The sequence below is a fragment of the Cyprinus carpio genome, chromosome A13 (genome assembly GCF_018340385.1).
Source record: "Cyprinus carpio isolate SPL01 chromosome A13, ASM1834038v1, whole genome shotgun sequence".
NCBI lineage: Eukaryota > Metazoa > Chordata > Actinopteri > Cypriniformes > Cyprinidae > Cyprinus > Cyprinus carpio.
The window spans coordinates 18,297,139-18,320,967 of NC_056584.1; the positions used below are offsets into that span (position 1 = coordinate 18,297,139).

General features: G+C 36.0%; 1 protein-coding gene across 2 annotated transcripts in view; it reads right to left on the reverse strand.

Annotated features, from left to right (window-relative positions):
• Positions 1-1,350: 1,350 nt before the first annotated feature.
• The window catches only part of LOC109057019 (synaptotagmin-14), a 41,787-nt gene continuing 19,308 nt past the window's right edge, over positions 1,351-23,829 (reverse strand). Inside the window, exons 3-9 of one of the 2 annotated variants that reach the window (XM_042769166.1) lie at positions 19,655-19,807; positions 14,217-14,441; positions 9,924-10,195; positions 8,673-9,122; positions 6,586-6,775; positions 5,960-6,016; positions 1,352-3,707 (exon numbers count right to left, since the gene is read on the reverse strand). In XM_042769166.1, the coding sequence (XP_042625100.1) occupies positions 3,418-3,707; positions 5,960-6,016; positions 6,586-6,775; positions 8,673-9,122; positions 9,924-10,195; positions 14,217-14,441; positions 19,655-19,807 (1,637 nt within the window). In that variant the 3' untranslated portion in view covers positions 1,352-3,417. Of the gene's footprint in view, positions 3,708-5,959; positions 6,017-6,585; positions 6,776-8,672; positions 9,123-9,923; positions 10,196-14,216; positions 14,442-19,654; positions 19,808-23,829 lie in introns of both variants that reach the window. The other variant, XM_042769167.1, reaches the window with a different exon arrangement.

A 23,829-nucleotide genomic window follows, 5' to 3' on the forward strand; every position in this document is an offset into this window, starting at 1 on the left:
GACAGGGTTTTTCTCCTCCCAACTAATTGAAAATCTTTCAACTTGGGGCCTGTATTTCATAAGATTCCATCTTACATTCCTTGAAATAAAAACAGGCAGACAAAGACAATTAGCAGATGTGTTTCTTTTCAAAACAGAATCACATACAAATGCGTCTTTTTAATGTATCGTTTAAGACTTCATTTACAAATCAAATGAGAGCAGTTGTACAGAAGTATGAATACACAAGGTGACACAACATCGCTGCAACATTTCAAAAACATCATAAAAACGTTCTCCAGAGAAAAGTAAGGCACCGATTGAATCGGTGAGTATACAGGCAATTCATTTAAAGCATTTTGAGAATAAACTGAAACCGCAAAATTAAAAGAATTGCAAATATAAACATATACATAAAGTTCAGAACATGTATAAAATGTTTAAAACTGGTTTTAGTTGGAACACACCTTGTGAAAGTTAAAGGTGTCAATGGCATGTTAAACCTGAATCACGTTGGGACACATAGAGAGCAAAAGGAGGGTGTGTGCTATGCTTCTTGTGCAATAAATCCTAAAACTTCTTTATGCTGGTGTTTATCGGTTTTGTAAGTTCTGAGTTCAGAATAAGATGGGTCTTTAAATGACCTTCACTGTTCTGTTGTCTAAATACTTACAATCTTCTTACATACAGACTACTGCAGAGTGGTAGGAGAGACAGCTGTGACAGCTGTGAGTTTTTATCAGGCACTGGAAAGACTCATTCACACGCATTAAACATTACAAGAGAAAATGCTGTTTCATCTGTCAAGATGTAAAGAAACAACTCACCTTAAGACATCTCAGTCAGATCAGCAGAGTGTTTGCTTTGCATACCAGTGTCTGTTCGGGCACTGTTTGTGGATTCTAAAACTAGAATTATAACATTTTATAACAATTATAACATAACAGTTCTTAATAAATTGAAAATCTTGTCCTTATTCACTCACCCTCATGTTGTTCAGATCCCATATTAATCGTTAGTTAAATACAATTTTTATTTTGTACATTTCGAAGGTAGGTGGTGATTTATACAACAAAGCTAAATATATATATATATATATATATATATATATATATATATATATATATATATATATATATATATATATATATAAAACTTAAGCATCATTAAAGCAGTCTATTTATTTTCCATATGTGTGCTATATTCCAAGTCCTCTAAAGACATTTACTTTTGTAAAAGTTTGGGGTAACTGTTTTCAGCATTGATAATAAATGTTTCTTGAGCATAAAATCAGCATATTAGAATGACTTCTAAAGGATTATGTGACACTGATGTGTCTGTGATGTGATTTTGCCATCACAGAAATACATTATAAAAAATATTTAAATAGAAAAACTTCATTTTAAATGGTCAAATACTTGGAGCCTTGGTGAGCATAAGAAACTTCTTCCAAAAAGACAAAACAAACAAACAAAAACAAAAATTACTGATGCAAACCCTTTTAATAGGAGTGTATGATTTAAGCCAGTATTCACTAATAATCTTCCCTCTCAATCAGAACACTTAAATGTTATTTGTGCTTGTATTCATTGTAAAAAATTGCACTTTCAGACAAAATGAGCTCAGACAGAAGGGATGTTTATCAGTGAACTATGAATTTTGGTCTGTTCCACACGAGTTATCGTATAGTTTCTCAGAGCCGGAAGTACAATTCACTTTCATTATGTAGAAAAGTGCAGCTTGGACATTCTGCCTAACATCTCAGTTTGTGTTTCATTAAATAATACAGGGTTAAAACAATATGAGGGTGAGTAAACGACAACAAAATGTTATATCTAAGGTGCACTATACCTTTAAAGATGGACTGGTCAGAAGCTACTGGGAGGGTTGAGTCTGAGGAACTGCAGGCTGGCAGTGCCATATAACCAACCTATTTAACTGATTGACTGTAGCTACAATGAGATTCTCATTTATAGTGGGAAAATTATTTGGAAGCCATATCTGCATGAGGCAACAGTGCGTCAAGCCTGTTGCCTCATGTGACAGCTGTTTTCCAGTCATAATGCATTTAAACATCCTACATTTCAACGTTGTGCTGTATTGAGTCACTTTAATTTTGATAGCTGTGGCATCTTCTCAGGCTTAAAAGTCGACGGAATGGTAAAATAAAATTGAGATTATTTACTCAGTTTGCCATGAAGAAACTGAAAACATCTCCCAGTCCCAGCATGAGAGGGAAAGCTCGTCCCACCTGTGCGTTTCGTGGGACATGGTCAGCAAGGGAGATATTGTCCAGTTGTGAATCTCCGAGGACTGTCACAGTCTGATACTCTTTCACAAGATGTGTTTCATGACTGTAATTATGTGCCCTAAACATGTGCATAATTCTAGTAAAAACATACCAGCTCAGAGTCCAGCTACTTGCCATACCTGACTTTTTTCTTTCTTCTTCTCTCTCTTTTTCAAACATCATCACCTGAAATGACGACATCAGCAGAGCTAAGAATACACATAGCAGTATGTAACATACTCTCACCTTTTCTCTCACATTCTATCGACTTGCAAGACTGTAACAGGGACGAGGTGGTGAAGGTCTTTTTTGTTTGCTTTTGAACATTTATCTTGCCATATTTTGAAACAGCACACTGAATGTGTGACACATTCAATAATAAAACCATTCTTTTAACCAAAGGGAACAAAAATCAACTGAACTGTGAAAGTAGAACAAAGTCTACAACTCCATACTGCTCACAGAGCTTCATACATTTACCAAGAAAGTGAATCCATTTTCTCAGATATATAGATACAAAAATAGATCAGCAAAATCTATGTGCCATTTACAGTACGTAACAATCACTGAGTGAGTATGACCATCGCTCAGGAAAGGAAAGAAACTAGTTCAAGACAGGTTCACAGATTGATCGACTGCACAGAGATCTGGACACTTGTAAAGACAGAGCAAAAGCGCTGAGAAGCCTCCTTGCCATCACATACTCTAAACATCCTCACAGTTTCATCACTGGTCCACTACAGGACATTCATCCAGAACACTGGCATTCTGCATCTCTACTGTTGCAGTACTGTGCAGTAGGTCTCAGGTACTAAACTTGAACATTCAGGATTGTAAGATCACATGAATTCATTATAAAACAGGGAACAGCCTGTTGTAAAAGTATGGCAAATACACACCCATATTACAAACTGTTAACTAAATGCAGCCTTCATTTCACCATGTTAGAAACTATTCAAAAATGGTTTCATAATGGTCTCATGATTCATAACAGATTACATCCGTGTTTCTCATAATGCACTGCAGTGAGGGCCAGCTCTGTCATCTTGGGCCTGTTCGAGGGCCTGACCTGCTCTCTGCCCCCCACGGCATTACACACATCATTGCCATCACTTGTTGACGTTCTATGACTCCAAAAGACTGTGCCATCAACACACCTGTTGTCCCTTCGATTCCTTCATCTGTGTCCAGTGTGTCAGCTCCTCCTCCCCAGAGCTGTTCAGGCCCAGAGAGATCCAGCCAATCATCTCCTTCCGTTTCATGCTGCGCTTGTTGTAGACCGACAGGATGAGTGTGACGTCGGAGAGCTGGAACAGAGCGACTTGGAACACGAAGGTCTCCTTGTAGGTGGGGTTGGGTTGGCCTCGGCAAATGGATGTCTTACACGTCGACATCTCTTGACCCATTGAGTTCAGTAGAGTCAGCTTTACATAAGTGTCTGAAACAGGATGAAACAGGATGTCAGTCAGAGAACACTTCATACTATGACCAGTAGTCCTAAAACTTTTACGATCAAATCAGTCAAGACTCAATTTGATTTGACCATGAAAAATTTAAAATGACTTTCCTCAGCACTTCCTTACAATGATTTTCCTAATCAGTGTTTTGGTTTTCTTTAAAATATATTTGTTTAAATATAAATTTTAATATTGTCTATTATTAAAACATATAATATAATATAATAATATATAATATAATATAATATAATATAATATAATATAATTATAAATATATATATATATATAATATATATAATATAATATAATATAATATAATATAATATTTTCTTTTTACCCAATTGGAAAATTGTTTTTAATGGTAACTTTCACAGCGTTTTGTTTGATTTATTGTTAGTATTAGTGACAAGATAAAGAAACATAGTTTTATAAAATAAATATTTCTTGATTTAAAGGCTTAGACATTTTTTTTTTACTACAAAACAAGAAATAATAAATAATTCAGATTTGAAAAATGAAAAAAAAAAAAAAAAAAAAAAAGTAAAAGTAAAGTAACCAAAATAAATAAATAACAACAGTTTTCAGCTGGGAAAAAATACCAAAAAGATAATACTATTACAAAAACTGTAGGTTCAGAAGTGAGAACGTTAAATTAAGTAACAAGATATAACATTGTGGTACAGTTTCTCTGCCACATGGAGGTTTTCAGCATTACGGTTCCAGCCTGGCAATGCTTCAGTCTCTCAATTTATCTGAAAAGCAATTGATTATTCCATTCATTAATACAGGATGAAATTTATTGGCTGAAAATGGGCCATTCAGTTTCTTTTTTGCATTAACGCTTGGCACTAATCAATGCTCACTGATTAATAATTGAGTCCCGCAGCACTCCTTTGTCTTCTCCTTTCAGAACCTTTTGAACTATGTCTCTACATGTATTCAGAGCAGACTCTGGGGTAGCTCGAGGCCTTTCTCCGGGTTTAATTTAGAGTGCAGTTGAACTCCTCGTAGCATGCTTTCTGCTGCCCTGCCTGAATACACTACAATACAACAGACGTAAGTATTCTGTGTGTCTTTGTGTCAGGGCGACGGTTCTGTACCACGAGTCATCGAGTGCGGGCTTCCTGTGGAGTCATCCTGCGGTGTTTTCAAGAAAATGTTTCACTTTCCTATATTTTACCATCTAATGGAAGATCCGAGATTAAGAAGCACTGATTTCAGAGATGGGAACACAGACTCATACCTGACACTGAGGAAATCATCTTCAGCTCCTCAAGCTGAATATGAAAGGATTTCATTAACCATTAAGGAGGGTTGATTAGACTCTGTGATGCAGTTATTCAGGAATCTGTACACTTCCTGCCACAGAAATCAACTTCTAGTAGTCTACAGTATGTCACATTACCTAAAATCCTAGTCATCCTTTTTGCAACTTTTGTATCATAAATATGACTTAATATTAAAATAAATAATAATACTATCAAATTATTATTATTTGATTATTATAATTATTATTCATAATAAAATAAATATAATAATAACAATGATTTATTAAATTAATAATAATTGAAAATAATAATAATAATAATAATAATAATAATAATAATAATAATAATAATAATAATTGAAAAAATAATTAAAATTAAAAATTATTTTAAACATATTTAATTGATATCTTATGTTAGCAGTGAGATCCCCAAAAATATGTTTTGTAAAAAAAAAAAAAAAAAAAAAAGTTCTCAAATTCTCCACTCTCCAAACACAGAAGAATCACATGGCAACAAGTCTATAAAGATTTCTACATCTTTCTGCCAACTACCATTCACATGACAGGAAACATTCAAATGATCCAAGCAAATGATCTAGTAAATGTATTTAAAAATCCAAACATTAAATAAAAAGACACATGGTTAGGGGACACATGCAAACATCACTATAGAGGACAGAAAATAACAGCATACCATCCAACATAATGTCTAAAATAACAGCGTTTTAACCTTCTCCATGGATGAAGACCAAATGGATAACATATTTCACGTTTTCTAAATCTTCCTCCTGAATTGAGTTTTACACTAATTTGCACTCAAATTTTCCACAGGTCAAACCTTCAGCATCCATGTAGAAGTGTTCGCCAGCCTAAAAACTAGGATCGATGATGAAGAGAGGAAGCATGTAAACAGAAAGATGGATGAACAGCATCCGATGCTGATAAAGGCAGCCAAAGAAAACTCACCTCGGATTATGTACACCTGCCCACCTATCAAGTGCTTTAGACAACAGAACAAACCATCTGACAACAGGAGAGGAGTGACAGCAAGAGCAGAGGGGATCGGCAGATATCAGGGAGAAAGAGAGAGAATATCAACAACAGCAGGAGAAAAAGAGCAGGTCAGAAGGTCTGAAGGTTCAATGACATCACATTGGGTCAGATGTAACGTGTTCATAAAGCACACTGCATCACTTCAGGTTAAGGGCCAATGCATAAGAAAAACATGCAGCCTTCATCACCATTTCATAACGCTATATAGAAAAACTATTGGGTGAATGTCCTTTAATGACATCATGGTATTTATGAGCAGTTATGAGCGCTTTCTGAAGGCTCTTATATTGCGCTCTTTGACTGAAGTGTGACGGAAGCTTTGGGAAGGTTTGTTTAAGGCAGCATTTATAAGAAGGGTGACAGAAAATTATGGAGAGAGAAAGAAAGAGGGAGCATTTGGGGTCAAAAAAAAAAAAAGACTACTATATCATCCAAAAAACATAATATAAGATGATACAAGCAATACAAGACTGATCTGATGGTGAAGTGCTCTGGAATGGCTATCTAAAGCAATCATGTTAAACAGCGTTTGGACTCACTGGGAGGTTTATTTGCTGCCAGATTTTTAAAGTGGCTTCCTTTGATGACCTCCACAGAGAGACGTCCCGTAGTGGCGTTGTACACAAGCCCCAGCAGGATCTCTGGAGCCGACCCCTGACCAGCAGACGGGAACGACGAGGCTGTCTCGCTGCACGATACGTCTGACATGCTTGCCTGAGAGTCACTGCCCTGGGACACATATAATCTTTGGTTAACTTTTAATTTTATATATATATATATATATATATATATATATATATATATATATATATATATATATACACACACACACACACACACATTTTTAGCAGATGGGAAGCGCTATACCAGTATGAACATTGCAATCAGTTTTATGTTGTTTTTGATACGGATTTTGCTATACCGTGGATACTGTTACATATTCATGAATTCAAATTTATCATTTATAATGTTTTGTTCAAATGAAGATAAACAGTCGAGGCTGAACATTTTTGTCCTCTGTGTGCAACAACAGGCATTAGCAATCAAACACATAGAGCATCGTCATAGACCAAATTAATAGAGTACAAATCGTATACTCCAGTGGTTCCCAAACTTGGGAGCGTGACAAGGCTGATGGATAGTGTAGCCTACAGTTTTCAAAAGAAACCTCTGCAGGGTGATAAAGACTACACTGTGTTATTTTCCTGCTTATCATGTGCCCACTTGCCTGATAAGTAAATAATTGAGCGCAAAATATTAATTTGACCTATTTTAATGACCTCAACATGACTCGCAGTACCCACTTGAGCGCTCCGTTATCAGTTGTAGCACTTGTGGTTGTATCAATAACAGACCACTAGATGGCACGATTGAAGAATCAGAGTTGTATTGCAGGGAGCCATGTAGAAATATAAATGAACTATGCATGGTTCTGTTCTAAGCATGAAAGTTACAAGTTTGTCAAAGGACTTCCAGTGCCAGGAAAACGTCAGATTATGAATGTACTTAAGATTCACAAATACCAGCAGCGCAATTTGACAAAAGCAAATAGAACCCAGTGATGTTCTCTGCTGTGGATGAGGCACGACGCGACAAATACATGACGGTAAACTGATGCCGCTTTCTATTTTGAATGAACTCCAGCGCTCTGACACAAAGAACAATTTAAACTATTCATAAGAGAATCGTGAAAAATAAATAGTTTCCTCAAAAATATTAAGCAGCACAAATGTTTACAACATTGATAATAATCAGAAATGGTTACTGAACAGCAAATCAGCATATTAGAAGGATTTCTGAAGGATCATGTGACACTGAAGACTGGAGTAATGATGCTGAAAATTCAGCTTTGATAACAAGAATACAGTAGCCTATATGTTAAAACATTCAAATAGATAATTTAAATTGACAATATTTCACTATATTATAGTGTTTACTGTATTTTTAATAAATTAATGTAGCCTTGGTGAGCATAAGAGACTAAAAAAAAAAAAAAAAAAAAATGTCTCTACAAAAGGGGCGTCCAGCAGAAAAAGTTTGGGAACCACTGGCATACTCAAACACACAAACAGTGGAAAAACAATGGCACAATAAAAAAAAAAGACTTTTCAGGTCTACAGTATGTCTATCCCTCACCTTTTCTAGTTATACAAGGTTAAAATATTTTGCCTGTAATTTTTTTTTTTTTTTTTTTTTTGCAATATAATATCGATATTGTCTGGACATTTTTAGCTCATATCGCCCATCCCACACATTTTTGATCAAAATACAGTAATATTGAGAAATTCTATTAGAATTCTATTCTAATAGAATTTAGAATTTATAATATTTAGAATTTATAATATTAGAATTTATATAATATATATATATATATATATATATATATATATATATATATATATATATATATATATATATATATATATATAATATATAAACATACACACATAATTTATCTAAAACAATATCTGTAAAAATATATGAAAAATTTTTTTTTGTATTTTTTGGTGCATTATGCTGATAATTATTTTTTTTTAATTTTATTTTAGTTTAAAAAAAAAAAAAATTAGAAAGAAGCATTTTTAGTAGTTTACATCTTATGGACATAACATTTGATCACACTCACAGGTATGTTGCAGCAGGGGTCCAATATGATGGGGACTGACATCTTGCCTTGCAGGTTGAGTTTGGTGAGGTAGAACACCTTCTCCCCGAGAGCTTTCTCCTTCTTCATCCTGCGGATGCTGTACAAGCGGAACCGGACGGCGTAGTTCCCGATCATCTCCGTCTCGATATGGCTGAAGTGAAATGTCTCTGTAAAGACAGGGCAGGGGCCACGCTGGGTGATGGTTTTCGCCCTCTGTTTTTTGGTGGGCAGCAGCACCAGATGCACCTGCCAGGAGATGTTACCCGTCCGTTTGAGAGAATGAATGTCCGTCAGAGCTGTTATCGTGACAGACAGACGCTGGTCAGACGAATCATAGTCGAAGATGACGTCGAGAGCTCCATATTGAGCGAGAGGCTCAGGGTCATAACCTTTGGGAAGCTGAGCCGCCGATCCACGCGCAGACAGATTCTACAGAGATGATTGATAGAAAAAAATAGTAGATTTAGAGGGAGTAACAGTTAACTTGAGGCTTGAGGTATTGCACGTCAAGTAGATGAATATGTTACCTGTGCAGGAGTTTAAATTTATATGGGCTCTTATATGACTGCTTTAAATGCTAAAAACACATATTCGATGATGTATGAAAATATTTTCAATGATTGATGGCTACGACAAGATTTTTATTGCTGTCATTCATATAACAAAGTTAGACAGAGAATGTGGCTCAGTACTTTCACTGCTGCATCACACTGCTGTAAACATATCAATTATTACGGAGATGTCTACAGCACATGCATATTAAATTATGAAGCCGTTAGTGCATGCATCTGTGATTGTATGCATGTGATATTTAGGTAATGAAGAAAAATATTTCTATATTTTATATTGTGAATTTGTAAGTCGCTTTGGATAAAAAGCATCTGCTAAACGACTAAATGTAAATCTATATATTATATAGAATTCTTTTTTATTTCAAATGTACATATATATAAATTTGTATGTACTTAGTAAGCTATATGTTAATTAGAAATTACATTTGGTCTTTGTTTTTTAAATATTTTAATATATTATTAATATTTATAAATAATAATTTAGACTATATTTATACTATAAAACTAATTTATTCAATAATAGTTTTTAGAATATTCTTTGGTCATGTCTAATCTCACCTAGGGTCACCAAGTGAGTTGGACTGCCACTGGAGCTGCCTCAAACAAAATAGGTCCATGAGATTTTTGCATGTACAGATTTCTTTACTGAAACACACACCTCTGGGCTGAGTACAGCAGTACTGTCACTGGGTACATCTTCTTCATAGCCCTTGTTAAGGAAACTCTCTGTTTCCTGCGCTCCGCTGACCTCACTTGGACATTTTCCGTAGCTGTGTCTGGGGCTCTCACTCCCATGGGAAAGGTCACATTTGGCATCGCCCTGGTCAGAGGGTGTGCGCGACATACGTGGTGACCCATCCTCATCCTGATAGGGTGGAGGTTGCAGCTCATCCAATGGTGGAGTCCGTCTCATCCGCTGGATGCAGTTTACTGACGTGGAGGAAAGTCAGAGAGGTCCATTTAGTGTCATTTAGACCAGTGTTCTCAAGCAATATGAAAAAGCAAAAATGTGGGGCAGGAAGTGGCAAAGATCATCTTAAATCATTTAGAAAGCACATTAATTGGAGTGAAAGTGTCTTTGAAGTAACTTTGAGTTTAGCTTTATGCACAACGGCAGAATGAAGCAGGATTGTGATCACAGTAACTCAATGTCATTCATTCTCACATGAGACTGAAACTGCAGCCTTTGTGTTTTTGTGAGACCAGATAGATATCTATTAGGCTTGTAATTTATGATACAACTTGTTATATGGCATTCAAAGCTCTATAAGGAAAGCCTAAAACAAGAATGGTTATTTGAAACTCTCAACTTAATTCAAGAAAGGTCAAAACCTGATTTTACACACAGTGTAGTAAGACTATCCCTTACACCTGCATCTTTATAAATCATTTGTCCTCCAAGAGCTACAAATTGCTGCGTATGTTTATGCGTATGATTAAATTAAACAAATCAGTGTGTTTCATCATTTCAAATGAAGAAAATTAGAGGTTATGCTGATGCTGCTTGTGGCTCTGTGAGACTTTGAAATTGAGATGAATGGCAAAACGTGGCCTGGTTTACCTGCAAATCACTATACAAGTTAAACAGCTCTGTAAAGAGAATAAACCAGATGGCTGTTGCCATAGTAACATGCTGCTGGTCAGGACAGGAAGATTTAGCGATCTCATAAATACATTCTCTCTCTCTCTCTCTCTCTCTCTCTCTCTCTCTCTCTCTCATACACGCTTCTGTTGGAGTGTGGTTGGGATAACTGGTTCTGACTATTGCCGATGCTGTGAATTTTCGAGTGGGGATTAGTTATATAGATTTTATTATTTCTCATTTAATACAATATTTTTGTAAAAAAAAAATGCATTATTAGCATTATTGTAATATAATAAAACAACAATAATAACAGTTATTAGAATAACAATAATAATAATTATTAAATAATTATATTATCAGTGTAAGCAAGAACATCTGGAGTTCACATGAATAATGTCACAAATTTACTTGTGACCTAGAAATAAAGCAGAATCAGAAATATTACTTCTTTGTTTTTACACATTTTTACATTTCTTTGTTTTTACACATTTCATAATCCTAAAACAGTGAAGCATCAAGATATGACAGTACAAAAGATAGAAACTCAGAAATAAAATTCACTTTTAATGAGGATGGAGGAAAGAAACATCACTATAATTAAGATGATGGAGGAGCACGTCCGCTTGCCTTCTGTGTCTCAGTGCTGAATGACATCTTTGATCATAAACACTGTAGCATTTTCAGCCTCAGGCTATGAACAAGAGCAAGAGAAATGTGTGCCCTATATCTCAATGATGTTTTGATCAACTCTCATGTCAGACATTTCACATGTTTCAATTTGATCTGAATGCCAGAATATATGCCATAACTATAATATTCAGTATCATCAAGACTTCACTGAGCGATTAGTAACAAGAAATTTACAGCTCAGTTAACTCGATTTTCCCAGCAGCTTGCTATGAATGGGAAAGCTAATGCTTTAGCAAGGTTTTATAAGGCTCTTTGGTTCTAACAGCAAACACTCAGCTCATTTGTTATGTATGAGTGTGTAAGAATGTCGGTATGTGTGCACACTGCACAGTATAAGTTTGTGTGTGTTTTTATATGTTTGTGAGCATTCAAGCAATATGTAAATGTGTGTTAGCTCCTCATGTATTATACAGATGGCCTGAGGCTACAGCCTCTTCTGCCTCCAGGAAAACAGCTCATGAGAACAGCATGTGGCTCTAGCTGTCTCTCTGTGCAGTAGTTCACAGAAACAGAGGGGGAAATCAAAGAGACATATCCACCAGCTTCCTGCTTTTTTCTTTCTGACAGCGCTTCCCTTCGACACATTTTCCTTCTTTCTCTTCATAGCCCTCTGTAATCTCTGTGTTTACTCTACTCTAAGGTGACCAGATTTCTGAAATGAAAACTGGGGACATTTCCTAGTTCATTGATCCAACTATCACTGAAATCTCACTTGTGATTATCTACTAGATAATTAAAAAACAGGGACAATATATTTGTGTATGTTTTCCATTTATTAAAACCATAATTAATAATTACAGTGATGTTTGAGGATCAAACTAATCTTAGTTTATTCAGCATTTAATCAGCCTACAATTCACCAGAAAGCACACTATGAAAAGTAAATAGTAACTATTGCAAATAGTAAACAGATCGAAATAGGATTATATATATATAAATATAAATAAATAAATAAATATATATATATATATATATATATATATATATATATATATATATATATATATATATATATATATATATATATATATATATATATATACAGTTATTTAACAAATATTTTAACATTGTCTGACAGTATTTAACATTTTCACATTTTCAACTGTGAGTAGCATATAATCACAACCTTTTCAATTATTTTTTCCAAGTTATTTTGTTTACGCTTTTGGAAATGGATCTTTACCAGTGGGGGTGCTATAGTTAGTATGTGACTACCTTGAAACCAGTAACGCTGTCTCTTTTGATAATTGACGATAATAGCACTACTCTCCTCAAAGTTAGTAACGGCATGTGACTAGTAATCAGTATAGTGCAGTGCCCTCTGCTGGTGAAAGTAATCATTGTTTTGAACATTGAGTAAAAACGGGGACATTTCGGGGTACAGGACACCAAACACCAGTCCCCGGAAACCATCTGCAATGATTCCAGCAGAAATTTCCAGCAGACAACTGAAATAGGCAATTGGAAGTTCAAAAAAAATAACCATAATCCTATCCATTACAGATGATCACCATAGATGAGTCCATAATCCATAATCTTCCTCTAAAACACAGAATAACATGATAATCTCCCTTTCTGTAAGAAGCAGAACAGAACCAAGAACTCTCTTACTCTGTTTTCTCATCTTTAAGTTAAACTAGTGCGTTGTGGAAGAGAATGTGTTTGTGTATACGAAAGTAGAAAAAACTGTTCAAAAAATTGTTCTTCCAAAACTGTCCTGATTCGTTTGATATCTCTTGATCTAAACCCTTTGCTCTCTGTAAGAATCACTCCTGCCAGAGAAAGAGCAACCCACAGTTATTTTTATTGAAAACAGGTTTCATTCAGATTTTTCTACTTTGTCTGTTACTGACTGTTCTTTTAAAAAAAAGAAGGAAAAGAAAAGAAAATATTCTGAGACTGAGTCACGCAAAAATTCCAGTGAAAACAAACGTCCCTCAGCAGGAGAGTTGTAGTTGAGCAGCGCCATCTAGTGTAATGGAAAACATAGTTATATAGGATTCCATTTTATTTGCTTTGCCCATTCATCCCAGATGTCAAATTCAACATATACACTACCTTTCAAACTTTTAGGGTCAGAAAGATTTTTTTTTTTTTTTTAAATCAGTACTTTTATTCTGCAAAGACACATTACATTGATCAAAAGTGACATTAATGACATAATGTCACAAAAAATTGTCTTCCAATCAAACACTGTTTTCAATATTGATAATAATCAAGAAAAGTATAGAAATAAAATCAAGAAATGTTTCTTGAGCACCAAATCAGCATATTAGAATGATTTCTTAAGGGTTGTGTGACACTGAAGGTGCAGTATTGATGAATATTCAGATTTGCCATAGCATTTTAAAATATATTAAAACAGAAAACAGGTATTTTAAATTGTAATAATATTTCACAATATGATTGTTTTACTATATTTTTGGTCAAATAAATGCAGCCTTGATGAGCAAAAGAAACTTCTTTCAAAAACATAAAAAAATCTTATAGACCCAAAACATTTCAATGGTAGTGTATAACAATTCAGGAACCCATTTTAGCACAGAGTTTGCTATTCAGACATGGTATACTTGAAGCTAATTTGGATCACAATAAATGTGATCCCCCACCCCATAATTTAATCACTATCCCATATAAATGTCACATGAGCTGTGAGAAAGTGAGGTGTAAATTTACCATCATCTGCTGAGGCCTCGCTGCTGTAACCATCATATTCAGCTGCAAGAGGGCAGTATTTCTGCCGTGTGTCCCAGCCATAGCCCTTCTGGTGGCATGAGTTAGTCCCCGCTGAACCACCCTGGAGACCCTGCGATCGAGACACGGCCTCCTGGTACTGGCCAATCACCTCATCATCACTATCTGACGATGAGCAGTGACAGTCTGCATTCACATAACTCTTATCTGAGACAGAAAACGAGGAAAGAAAGGAGGACAATTTAAGAACAAAATGAATATACATTTGTACTTTGAGCCCAAGAAGAAATAATTTGAGACAGTCAAATGTTCACCTTTTCTCAACAACCTATTTAAACATTGTAACACTGGTATGACACCAAATAAAGGCAACAAAAGAAGAGAAAATGTGCAATAAAATGATAATATGACTTGATAAATATACTTTTGTAATAAAGACGACAGAAATAAACTAGGGGAATTCAATAGCATACTGCAAACACTACAAAACAGATTTTTTAACACCTCTAATATTCAGCAAAAACACTAGAGGGCGATGTAGTTTGATGATTAAAAACATTCTCACATAATAAGGATGGTAGCACGCAGGTAATACAGCATGTTTTTTTTTTTAAACCTTTTTGTTTTTTTTTTTTTACAAAAATGATCATTTAACATCTGTAGAAATTCAGTTTGAGAGGCCAAGAGACAGAGTGACATGCATTAATAATTTATGCTGAAGAAGGAAAACCAAATCCCCTGTATTTTTTTTTTTACAACGAAAGAGGAATAAATGAGAGACAGGGAGAAAAGCATCAGAGATGTATATTAAGTGTCAGTAACTGCAGAGAGTTCAAGTCTTCCCATAGAGATAAAAGGGAGGGAAAGCAAAGCAGCATTTTGACCGCAGCAGAGATCATTCCCACTGGATGAAAAGAATAGACAGACCAGATCAGTTTCAAAGAGTCCAGGTGGATTTTAAAGACAGAAAAGATAAGGGCTCCCTTTTTTTAGACACAGTCATCCAGTGAAGTTCAGATAACTGGGGGAAAAGTCAACACCTCATCCTCTCACCTTCAACACGTCTATTACTAGATTTCTTCTCCTCATAACCATCTTCTGGGCTTCTAGATGTTTTTAGTTTAGTGGACCTAGTTCTTTCTTTAACACAAGATCCATTTTGGTGTAGTACAGAAGGTGAATCAGCACCATTTTGCACTTTCAACTTTTCTTTCAGAGTGTCGGGTGCCTGTGAGAGGTCGCTTTCTGTAGAGAAATTCTCAGCAGAGAGCACTGAACCGGTGTTGCTGTCTGTAGTCTGAAGCTCAGGGTTCTGCTCTAGGTCAGATGCAGCCTGGGTCTGGATTTCAGTTCTACCCAGAAAAGGATATCTTTCCTGGGCCTGCCGTGCTGCAGCCTCCTTCTCTTCTGCCTCTTTCCTACGAATGCTCTTAAGCTCCTCAGCCTGAACTTTGTGGATGATGGTGTTGACATGCTCAGCGAGTTCTCCACTCACCGTGAATGTGACATCACTCAGTGCATAAGCCAGGTCATCAACCTTTTCTGACACAGATTCTAACACGGCGGACACGGAGGGGAGACTTTGCTGGAAACTCTTAAAAAATGCCATGCTGCCATGAATGGCAGGTTTGATTGCTCAATTTATGATTGCTCCAAAATGTCCAACTTCCCAGGCCAGTATTAAATTGATCATCAATGTAATGTTAATTTCAAAATCCTCAGTAAACGAGCTGTAGGGAATGTCTGGACACTGGATCATGTAGATTGCTCAAAACCTACAGTTAAAAACTACTTCAAATGGCAAAAAACATTTTAAACAAAAATGATCTGAGCACCTTAAAGAAAAACAAAAAGGAAACAAATTATCTTTAAATAACACAATTTCCATATTCATAAAGCAACTCAATTACAGTACACAAAGTATCCTAGGAGGTGAGATGTCCCAGCATGCTCCGACTCAAACAACTGCTACACAGGTGAGGCGAGTCAGAGAGGTCAAATCTCACATCATCATGACAGTAATTTATGCTTTTCCAAAATCAGCCACAAACCACACACAGACTAACCCAGAAACGAGCCAAATTGCCTTTGAGCACAATCAGATGTGCGTGTATTACGATGTATAATTGTAATTATGTATAATGATTGTAGTTTATGTAGCTGTAATTTATGCAGCAGATGGTTCAGGGAAACACTGAAACCAGGTTCAGAGTTTTCATTCAGCAAATTTACTCTACTAGTCTGATCAATCTGGCAGCGAACATAAGGAGATGTTCCCCTGAGACAGAGGGCAAAGGAGTTCTATTCATAATTTTTCCAAAGTGAACACCACAAGGAAGCTCCTTTCTGGCAGGGAGTAAGGACCTCAGAGCAGAGACATGAAAAACTGCCAGTCTGACATTATCCTTAACTGGCCATACAGACATACAGCACAGCAGGACACTAAATGACTACAGATGACATTACACACTGCCACATCCAGTGAACATTGACACAAACACAATTAATAGTCAACATTTACTAGTATACATTTACTTATACTGTGTCCTGTGTACCGATTATACAGCAACATATAACACACATGGTTCTCAACTGATTCTGACTCAGGATCCAGGATCCAGAATCATTGTACCAATGCTGGGGATACTACTTTGGTCAAGTAGTGGTTTTAATTTAGTTCAACTATGGTCATATATATAATTTTTGCTACAGTACAAGCTACTAAAAGGTAATTACCATATACAGTATATCATTTAAAGGTTTGGGCAGAAAGAAAGAAAGATATTAATACTGAAACAATGTGCATTAAATCGATCAAAAGTGACAGTAACTTTTTATCTCTCAAATAAATTCTGTTCTTTTGAGCTTTCTATTCATACAAGAATCCTGATCGGGGTTACCACAAAAATATTAAGCAGTACAAATGTTTTCAAAATTGATAATAAGAAGAAATGTTTCTTAAGCAGCAAATCATAACAGAATGATTTGTGAAGGATCACAGGTAACAAGATTGTTATTAAATTACTTTTTTTTTTAAATATATATAAAACAGTTATTTTAAATATTAATATTTCACAATACTACTGATTTTATTGTATTTTGGATCAAATAAACATTCAGCATTGTTGTGCTCTGATGTTCATGCAACCCTAACAAAACAAATATGCAATTGTTTACATCACAACTCGCCAGTTAATGAAGAACCACTGCACTATGCTACAACATTACAATTTCATGTGTAGTACACAGCCATGTTTATTGTGCTTTGTCATAGACTCGCCAAGTCAAATAAGTGCAAACATACTTATCCAGTAAATGTCATTCTGATTATGGCACTGATTCTGATGCTGGGCAGAGTTATGTAAAGCACTGTGTGTGGGCAGCTCAGTGATGCCTGGATTCAGAACCTGTCTGTAGGATGTGTGTGTGCATGTGGGCATTAAGTGCCCCTGTCAACAGTATAAGTGTGTAGGTGTGATTGAGTGCTTCATGGTTTAAAAAAAAGGTAGTTGTGTGTACAAATGTGCATGGTTCACAGAGTTTATTCAAGCCAGTTTTATTGTTTGAGTGTGTGCGTGTGTGTGTGCGTATATACTGACAATACAGACATTTAATCCGGAATGTAAGTGTGTTTGGATTTCTGCCCAGATTTTCTCTCAGGGATGTTACATGATCCCTTAGTTCATTTTCAGACACACACATTCGTCACACATACTATTGATCTAATAACTGGCCAGTGGCATCTGTCCTCTCTGATCAATGTCCGGCACTAAAGATCACAAGCTGATCAGCTAAGCATGTCAGTGTACCTGACAGACAAACAGGAAGGAGTGTGCGGCCTATCCCAGAATTCTCTAATAACCTCTCCAACACCTAGGTGGTACTAAATTAAGCTCTGTTAGTAATTCTCACAGACTCTGATCTGGAGCTCAGCAGATAATTACCATTCTGGAGATTGTCATGCAGTGTTTGGGAATTTGGACTCATGTTATACTGGACCTCTCAGCTTCAAAAACACCACGATTTGGTCTAAGTCATCACAGAATGTTATGAAGTTATTTTAATCAAAATTAAATAAATAAATCATGTTGTCTTTTTATGAATGACCACTACTGTGCTTAAAATACCAGCATGAAGAGTTCAAAACACTGTTGCTCAATCCAGCTCAATGAAACGTTTACAGATGGGGTGGTAATCCATACTGTACATCTGGCATTTCAGTTTCTCTTCATCATCAATACTAAATACTAAACCAATTCACCAGGAAAAAAAAAATCAATATTCCCTTTAGAACTAATAATATCCACAGTTACAAAACAAAAACTTCCTGAACCTTCCTTTAATGTGACCCTAAAAAGCATTTTGTACACTCCTAGATACTTAGATCATGTTAAAAATTTTCTTATGCTTAAGTCTCTTATGCTGAAAGTAAAAAAAAAAAACAGCATTTATTTGAAATATAAATATTTAACATGTCTTTCCTGTCACTTTTGATCAAATTAAATAAATACATTAATTGATTTTTTAAAAATTTTACTGTCCCCAAACGTTTGAAGAGTAGTGTATATAATTCATTCATTATATATTTTACATTATAAATGTGGCTTAAAAGGATAGTTCACCCATAAATGAAAATCACCCCATGATTTACTTACCCCCGAGCCATCCTAGACGTATATGACTTTCTTCTTTCAGATGAATACAATCAGAGTTATATTAAAAGATGTCCTGGCTCTTCCAAGCTTTAGATGTAAGCTTACGCTATGCTTATATCATACGCTGGAATGCCACTCTCTCGTGAACTTGCGTACGACACTTAGCGGAAGCCAGAGATTATGGTTTATAAAGTTTTAAATATGGATATTTTTACTTGTTAAACTTTTGATAGTATGTTCTTATCAAGTATTTTATCTTGGTATCTCATTTTCTTTAATGCATTTTTTGTATAATAGTATTATTTAATCTTATTCTTGTGAAGTCATTTGAGATGCTACTTTTTAAAGGCGCTATAGAAAAAAAATCATATTATCATTAACAATACCATTAATATCATTAACATAAAAAATATTATTATTATTATTATCATTAGTCTTACACAAATGCATCGCTTCGCTTCATAAAGGCTTTTATTATCCCACCAGAGTACTTTTATGATGGATGGATGCACTTTTCTGGGCCTCAAAATCTTGACCCCCATTCACTACCATTAAAAAGCTTGGAAGAGCCAGGGCATTTTTTAATATAACTCTGACTGTATTCGTCTGAAAGAAGAAAGTTATACAGTATAAACCTACGGTGGCTTGAGGGTGACTAAATCATGGGATAATTTTCACTTTGGGTGAACTATCCCTTTAAGTGTCCAAATACAGAGGTCACTGTATATTATACACACACACAATTGCAGAAAAACAGCCACAAACCTGCTGGCTCTGTGCTCTTTCTGTACTGGTCAAGGCTGGACAGTTGGTTGGCACTCTCAATGGATAGTTTGTTATTGAGGTAAAGAAAGAGTACAATCACAAGAAAGATGAACACACCAATGCCAGACAGGAACCCCAGAGCCTCAGGAGACACTGTGGAGAGAAAGAGAGAGATTTATTTTACTCCAATAAGGTACATTGAAAATGAGACTGAATGAGACAGGTAGAAGAATTTCTGTGACTTTTTCATGACCTTTCTGATTTTAACTTAATATCTGATTCAAACCAAATTTGGTTGGTGTTATTTTTTACTTTCCTTGAATTTTCCAGGTCTGGAGATTCAAATTTGAAATCTATGTTTTCTGTGACAATGAGAACATATTAATGTAGTTCAGTACTTGGTCTTTTGAAGAAGATTTCTGCTTGATCTAGGATCAGTGAATCAATCACAGATCAGTTTCAGCAGCACTTCAAAATAAAGGGAAAGATATTAGTCTAGACAGTACTGAGAGAAAGACACCAGCCATGCAGAAACAGACCAAGAAGAAATATTCACAGTGGGTGCAAAGGGTCTGACCTGACCATCTTCCTTCATTCATCAAAAACCACAGAGATTAAATAATGTAACTGCAAGACTATCTGCTTTGTGGCCACATATTTCAGGATGACAGAGGGAAATGACCCAGTTCCAGACAGTTGATTTCCCACTTAGAGAAGAAATAAACTTACCAGCAATGATTTCTGCACTGAACTGTATTACAGCTTTGTGCAAGACACACTTTGTGCAAAAACACGCACGCACACACACACACACACACACACACACACACACACACACACACACACACACACACACACACACACACACACACACACACACACACACACACACACACACACACACACACACATCCAATCAGCAAGAGTACTTGTGAATTATTCACACAAATTATGCAATATGATTCTGTCCCATCAGCCTCTCTGTCCCGCAGGGTCTGACAAGAACAGAGTTAAATATTAAAAAGAGAAATCCTTCCATTTTAAATCACTTTTCTTTTTATTCTTTTCCCCCTTGGAATTCAAACTAAAATCTATTTTATCTCTAGGGTGCTGGCTAAAAAAATAAAAGTTACAAGTTACCATGAGCTATAAATGTGTCACTGGCAGAAATAAATAATAAATGAAAACCTATAAATTATACTACAGATTTATTAATGATAAGATTTAAATTTGAAATGTTTCCAAAGGCTAATCAGGGTAACATTAGGTGAAAAGTCATTATGCCAGTGTGAGTCAATATGCCAGAATGGACAGAATCCATAATGTTCCATTCCAGAGTGTGAAAAACAGAAGAAGAAAAAAGATTGTTCCATGGATTGATGTTTGTTACATTCCAGCAACTCTTAACCATGGCAACAGAGTTCCTACTCTCCTACTCTTAACTGCGTAATCTAGCTAGCTCCTTCTGTTTTTAGCACGCAGGTGGACGTCACAACACAGGACAAACAACGCCCAAAAGCATGTGTTAAGTATAGTGAATCTGGTCTCTGTTGTTTGTTTAGCCAAGTAATGCGTACAACAAATTTGTGTGCAAGAGAAGGCAATGTAGCGGGCTGATGGAAATTTGAAATCTAATTTACCTCCATGTTTCCTGACGACAAAGACACTAACATCCCTACTGCTTCTAAACAATTACACACTGCGGTCAAGACATCAATAGCATAAGAGAGCAATAACAATAGGATAAATTATTATATAGCACTGGTGCATGACTCACAGATTTGCAACAAATAAACAACTACAAGGCTGATAAACATCCTAAAATATACAGTAACTGCTACTCAAAAAGTTTAAGAGACTTCATTAATTTCTAAGCCTGTTTCTGGATGCAGGCAATGAGAAAGTTAATTTAGTTTCTGAGTGTTTGAGGTGATTCTGGTCAAACAAACACTTATAAAACAGCTCTCCCTCCATCTGCTATTTTTAATAATGTTAATTGATTTACAGCCTGTGTGTTTCCTGATCAATGCAATGAAAATATTTTCCTGATAACCCACTTGCCTCCACTTCCTCCTCATGTTTCCTCTTTCCGTTCGTGATTTATAATATTATTTCTGGTTTCTTTTCTTTCATGTTCTATTTGAAATATACTTAGATCACTGTGAGGTACATTTAACCATCTTGCAGAAGGAAAAAAATCCATTAGTTAAAAGTCCTTCTGAGAGGCTTGCAGTCAGGAGGAAATTTAAAAAGGCTTGAGTCACAGACTTCAATAACAGGACAAAATAATCCACTGTACCGAGAGTTCCTCCTGTCAGTCTCCACACACTTATAGAAGGTAGGTGACAGGATAAACTGACAGCTTTCGATATGGTTCAGTGCTCAGAGAAGGAACATTTACAATAGGCTTTCCAAACCTACACAGTTTTAAAGAACAGTTCACCCAAAAAGAAAATGTCATTCCAAAACTGAATCACTTCTTTTCTGTGGATCACAAAAGGAGGAATTCTTAGGGTTAAGCAGGCTGCTGTTTTCCATGCAATTACAATGAATGGAGACCTTATTGTTTTAAATAATAATTTGTAAATAAATGTAAATATTATATACAAAACCATTCAAAAGTATGGAATTGTTCTTCAGTGTCACCTGATTCTTTCACAAATCATTCTAATATGCTGACTTGGTATAAATGCCTTTATTGTAATTTGTAACTGATCAATTTAATGCATCCTTGCTGAATGGAAGTGGACATCACTGGACCTCTACTGGACCCACTGCGGTTTGCTTTCTTGGCAAACATGTTCTTGGATGATGTGTTGAACATGGGACTGCATTTCATCCTGCAGTATCTGGAAAAATCGGGGACTTATGCGAGGATCTTGTTTGTAGACTTCAGTTCGGCCTTCAACACCATCATTCCAACACTCCTCCAGTCCAAACTAACCCAGCTCTCTGTTCCTAGCTGTCGGTGGACCACCAGCTTTCTGATACCGTGGATATAGAAAAGAATTACCCACCTTGAAAATAATTAAATTTTGTTGCTTTACAGTCTGTTATGAAGACGGACACAGTTTTTGTATTATTCAGCTGTATTTACTCAGTGCAACTTATAACATCCAAGTGAAAGATATAACACCAACATGTCAGAAATTGTTTTTTAAAAATGTAAAAACTGAGTCTGTCTTCATTTCAGGCTGCAAAGCAAAAAACTGTGATTATTTTAAAGGGGGGGGGGGGGGGGTTATTTTCTATATCCACTGTAGGCAACAGCTAGTGAGACTGGGGAAATTCATGTCAAACAGCCAAACCATCAGCACTGGCGCCCCTCAAACATCAGTCCTCTACCCACACCTCCCCTCACTCTACACCAAAGACTGTACTTCTGCTGTCCCCTCAGTCAAGCTCCTGGAGTTTCCAGACAACACTACAGTCATCTGCCTTTTCCTTGATGGTGATGAGTCCGGTTACAGACAAGAGTTTGAGCAGCTGGCTGTCTGGTGCAGTCCTAACAACCTGAAGCTGAACATGTTCAAAACTGTGACGATGACTGTGGACTTCAAGAGAAACCCCCCTGCACTCCCCCCACTCACCATCATGAACAGCACTGTGGCTGCAGAGGAGCCATTCAGATTCCTGGGCACCACCATCTGTCAGGAGCTGAAGTGGGACAATCACATTGACTTCATTGTTAAAAGGGCCCAACAGAGATTGTACTTCCTTCTCCAGCTGAAGAAGTTCAACCTGCCACAGGAGCTGCTTACACAGTTCTACTCAGCCGTCATTGAGTCTGTCTTGTGCACTTCTGTAACTGTCCAATTTGGCTTAGCTACAAAATCAGATAATAGAAGAATACAGAGGATGGTTCAGACTGCTGAAAGGATTATTTACCCTTCAAGAACTGCATATATCAAGAGAAAATCACCCTGGATCCTTCACATCTAAGCCTCATTGAACTTTTGCCATCTGGTTCGCACCACATGGCACTGAACACCATCCAGGCACAAGAAAAGTTTCTTCCTTATTATACTTATTTTGACAACAAATGCTTTAACTATGCAACTATTGCATCTTCGTGCAACTTTTATTGTAAAAATTATCATCACACTATTATAGCTTGAAATTGCCTTCTTCTTCTTGGATATTGTTAACTGGTTCTGTTGTCATAGAAACAGGTA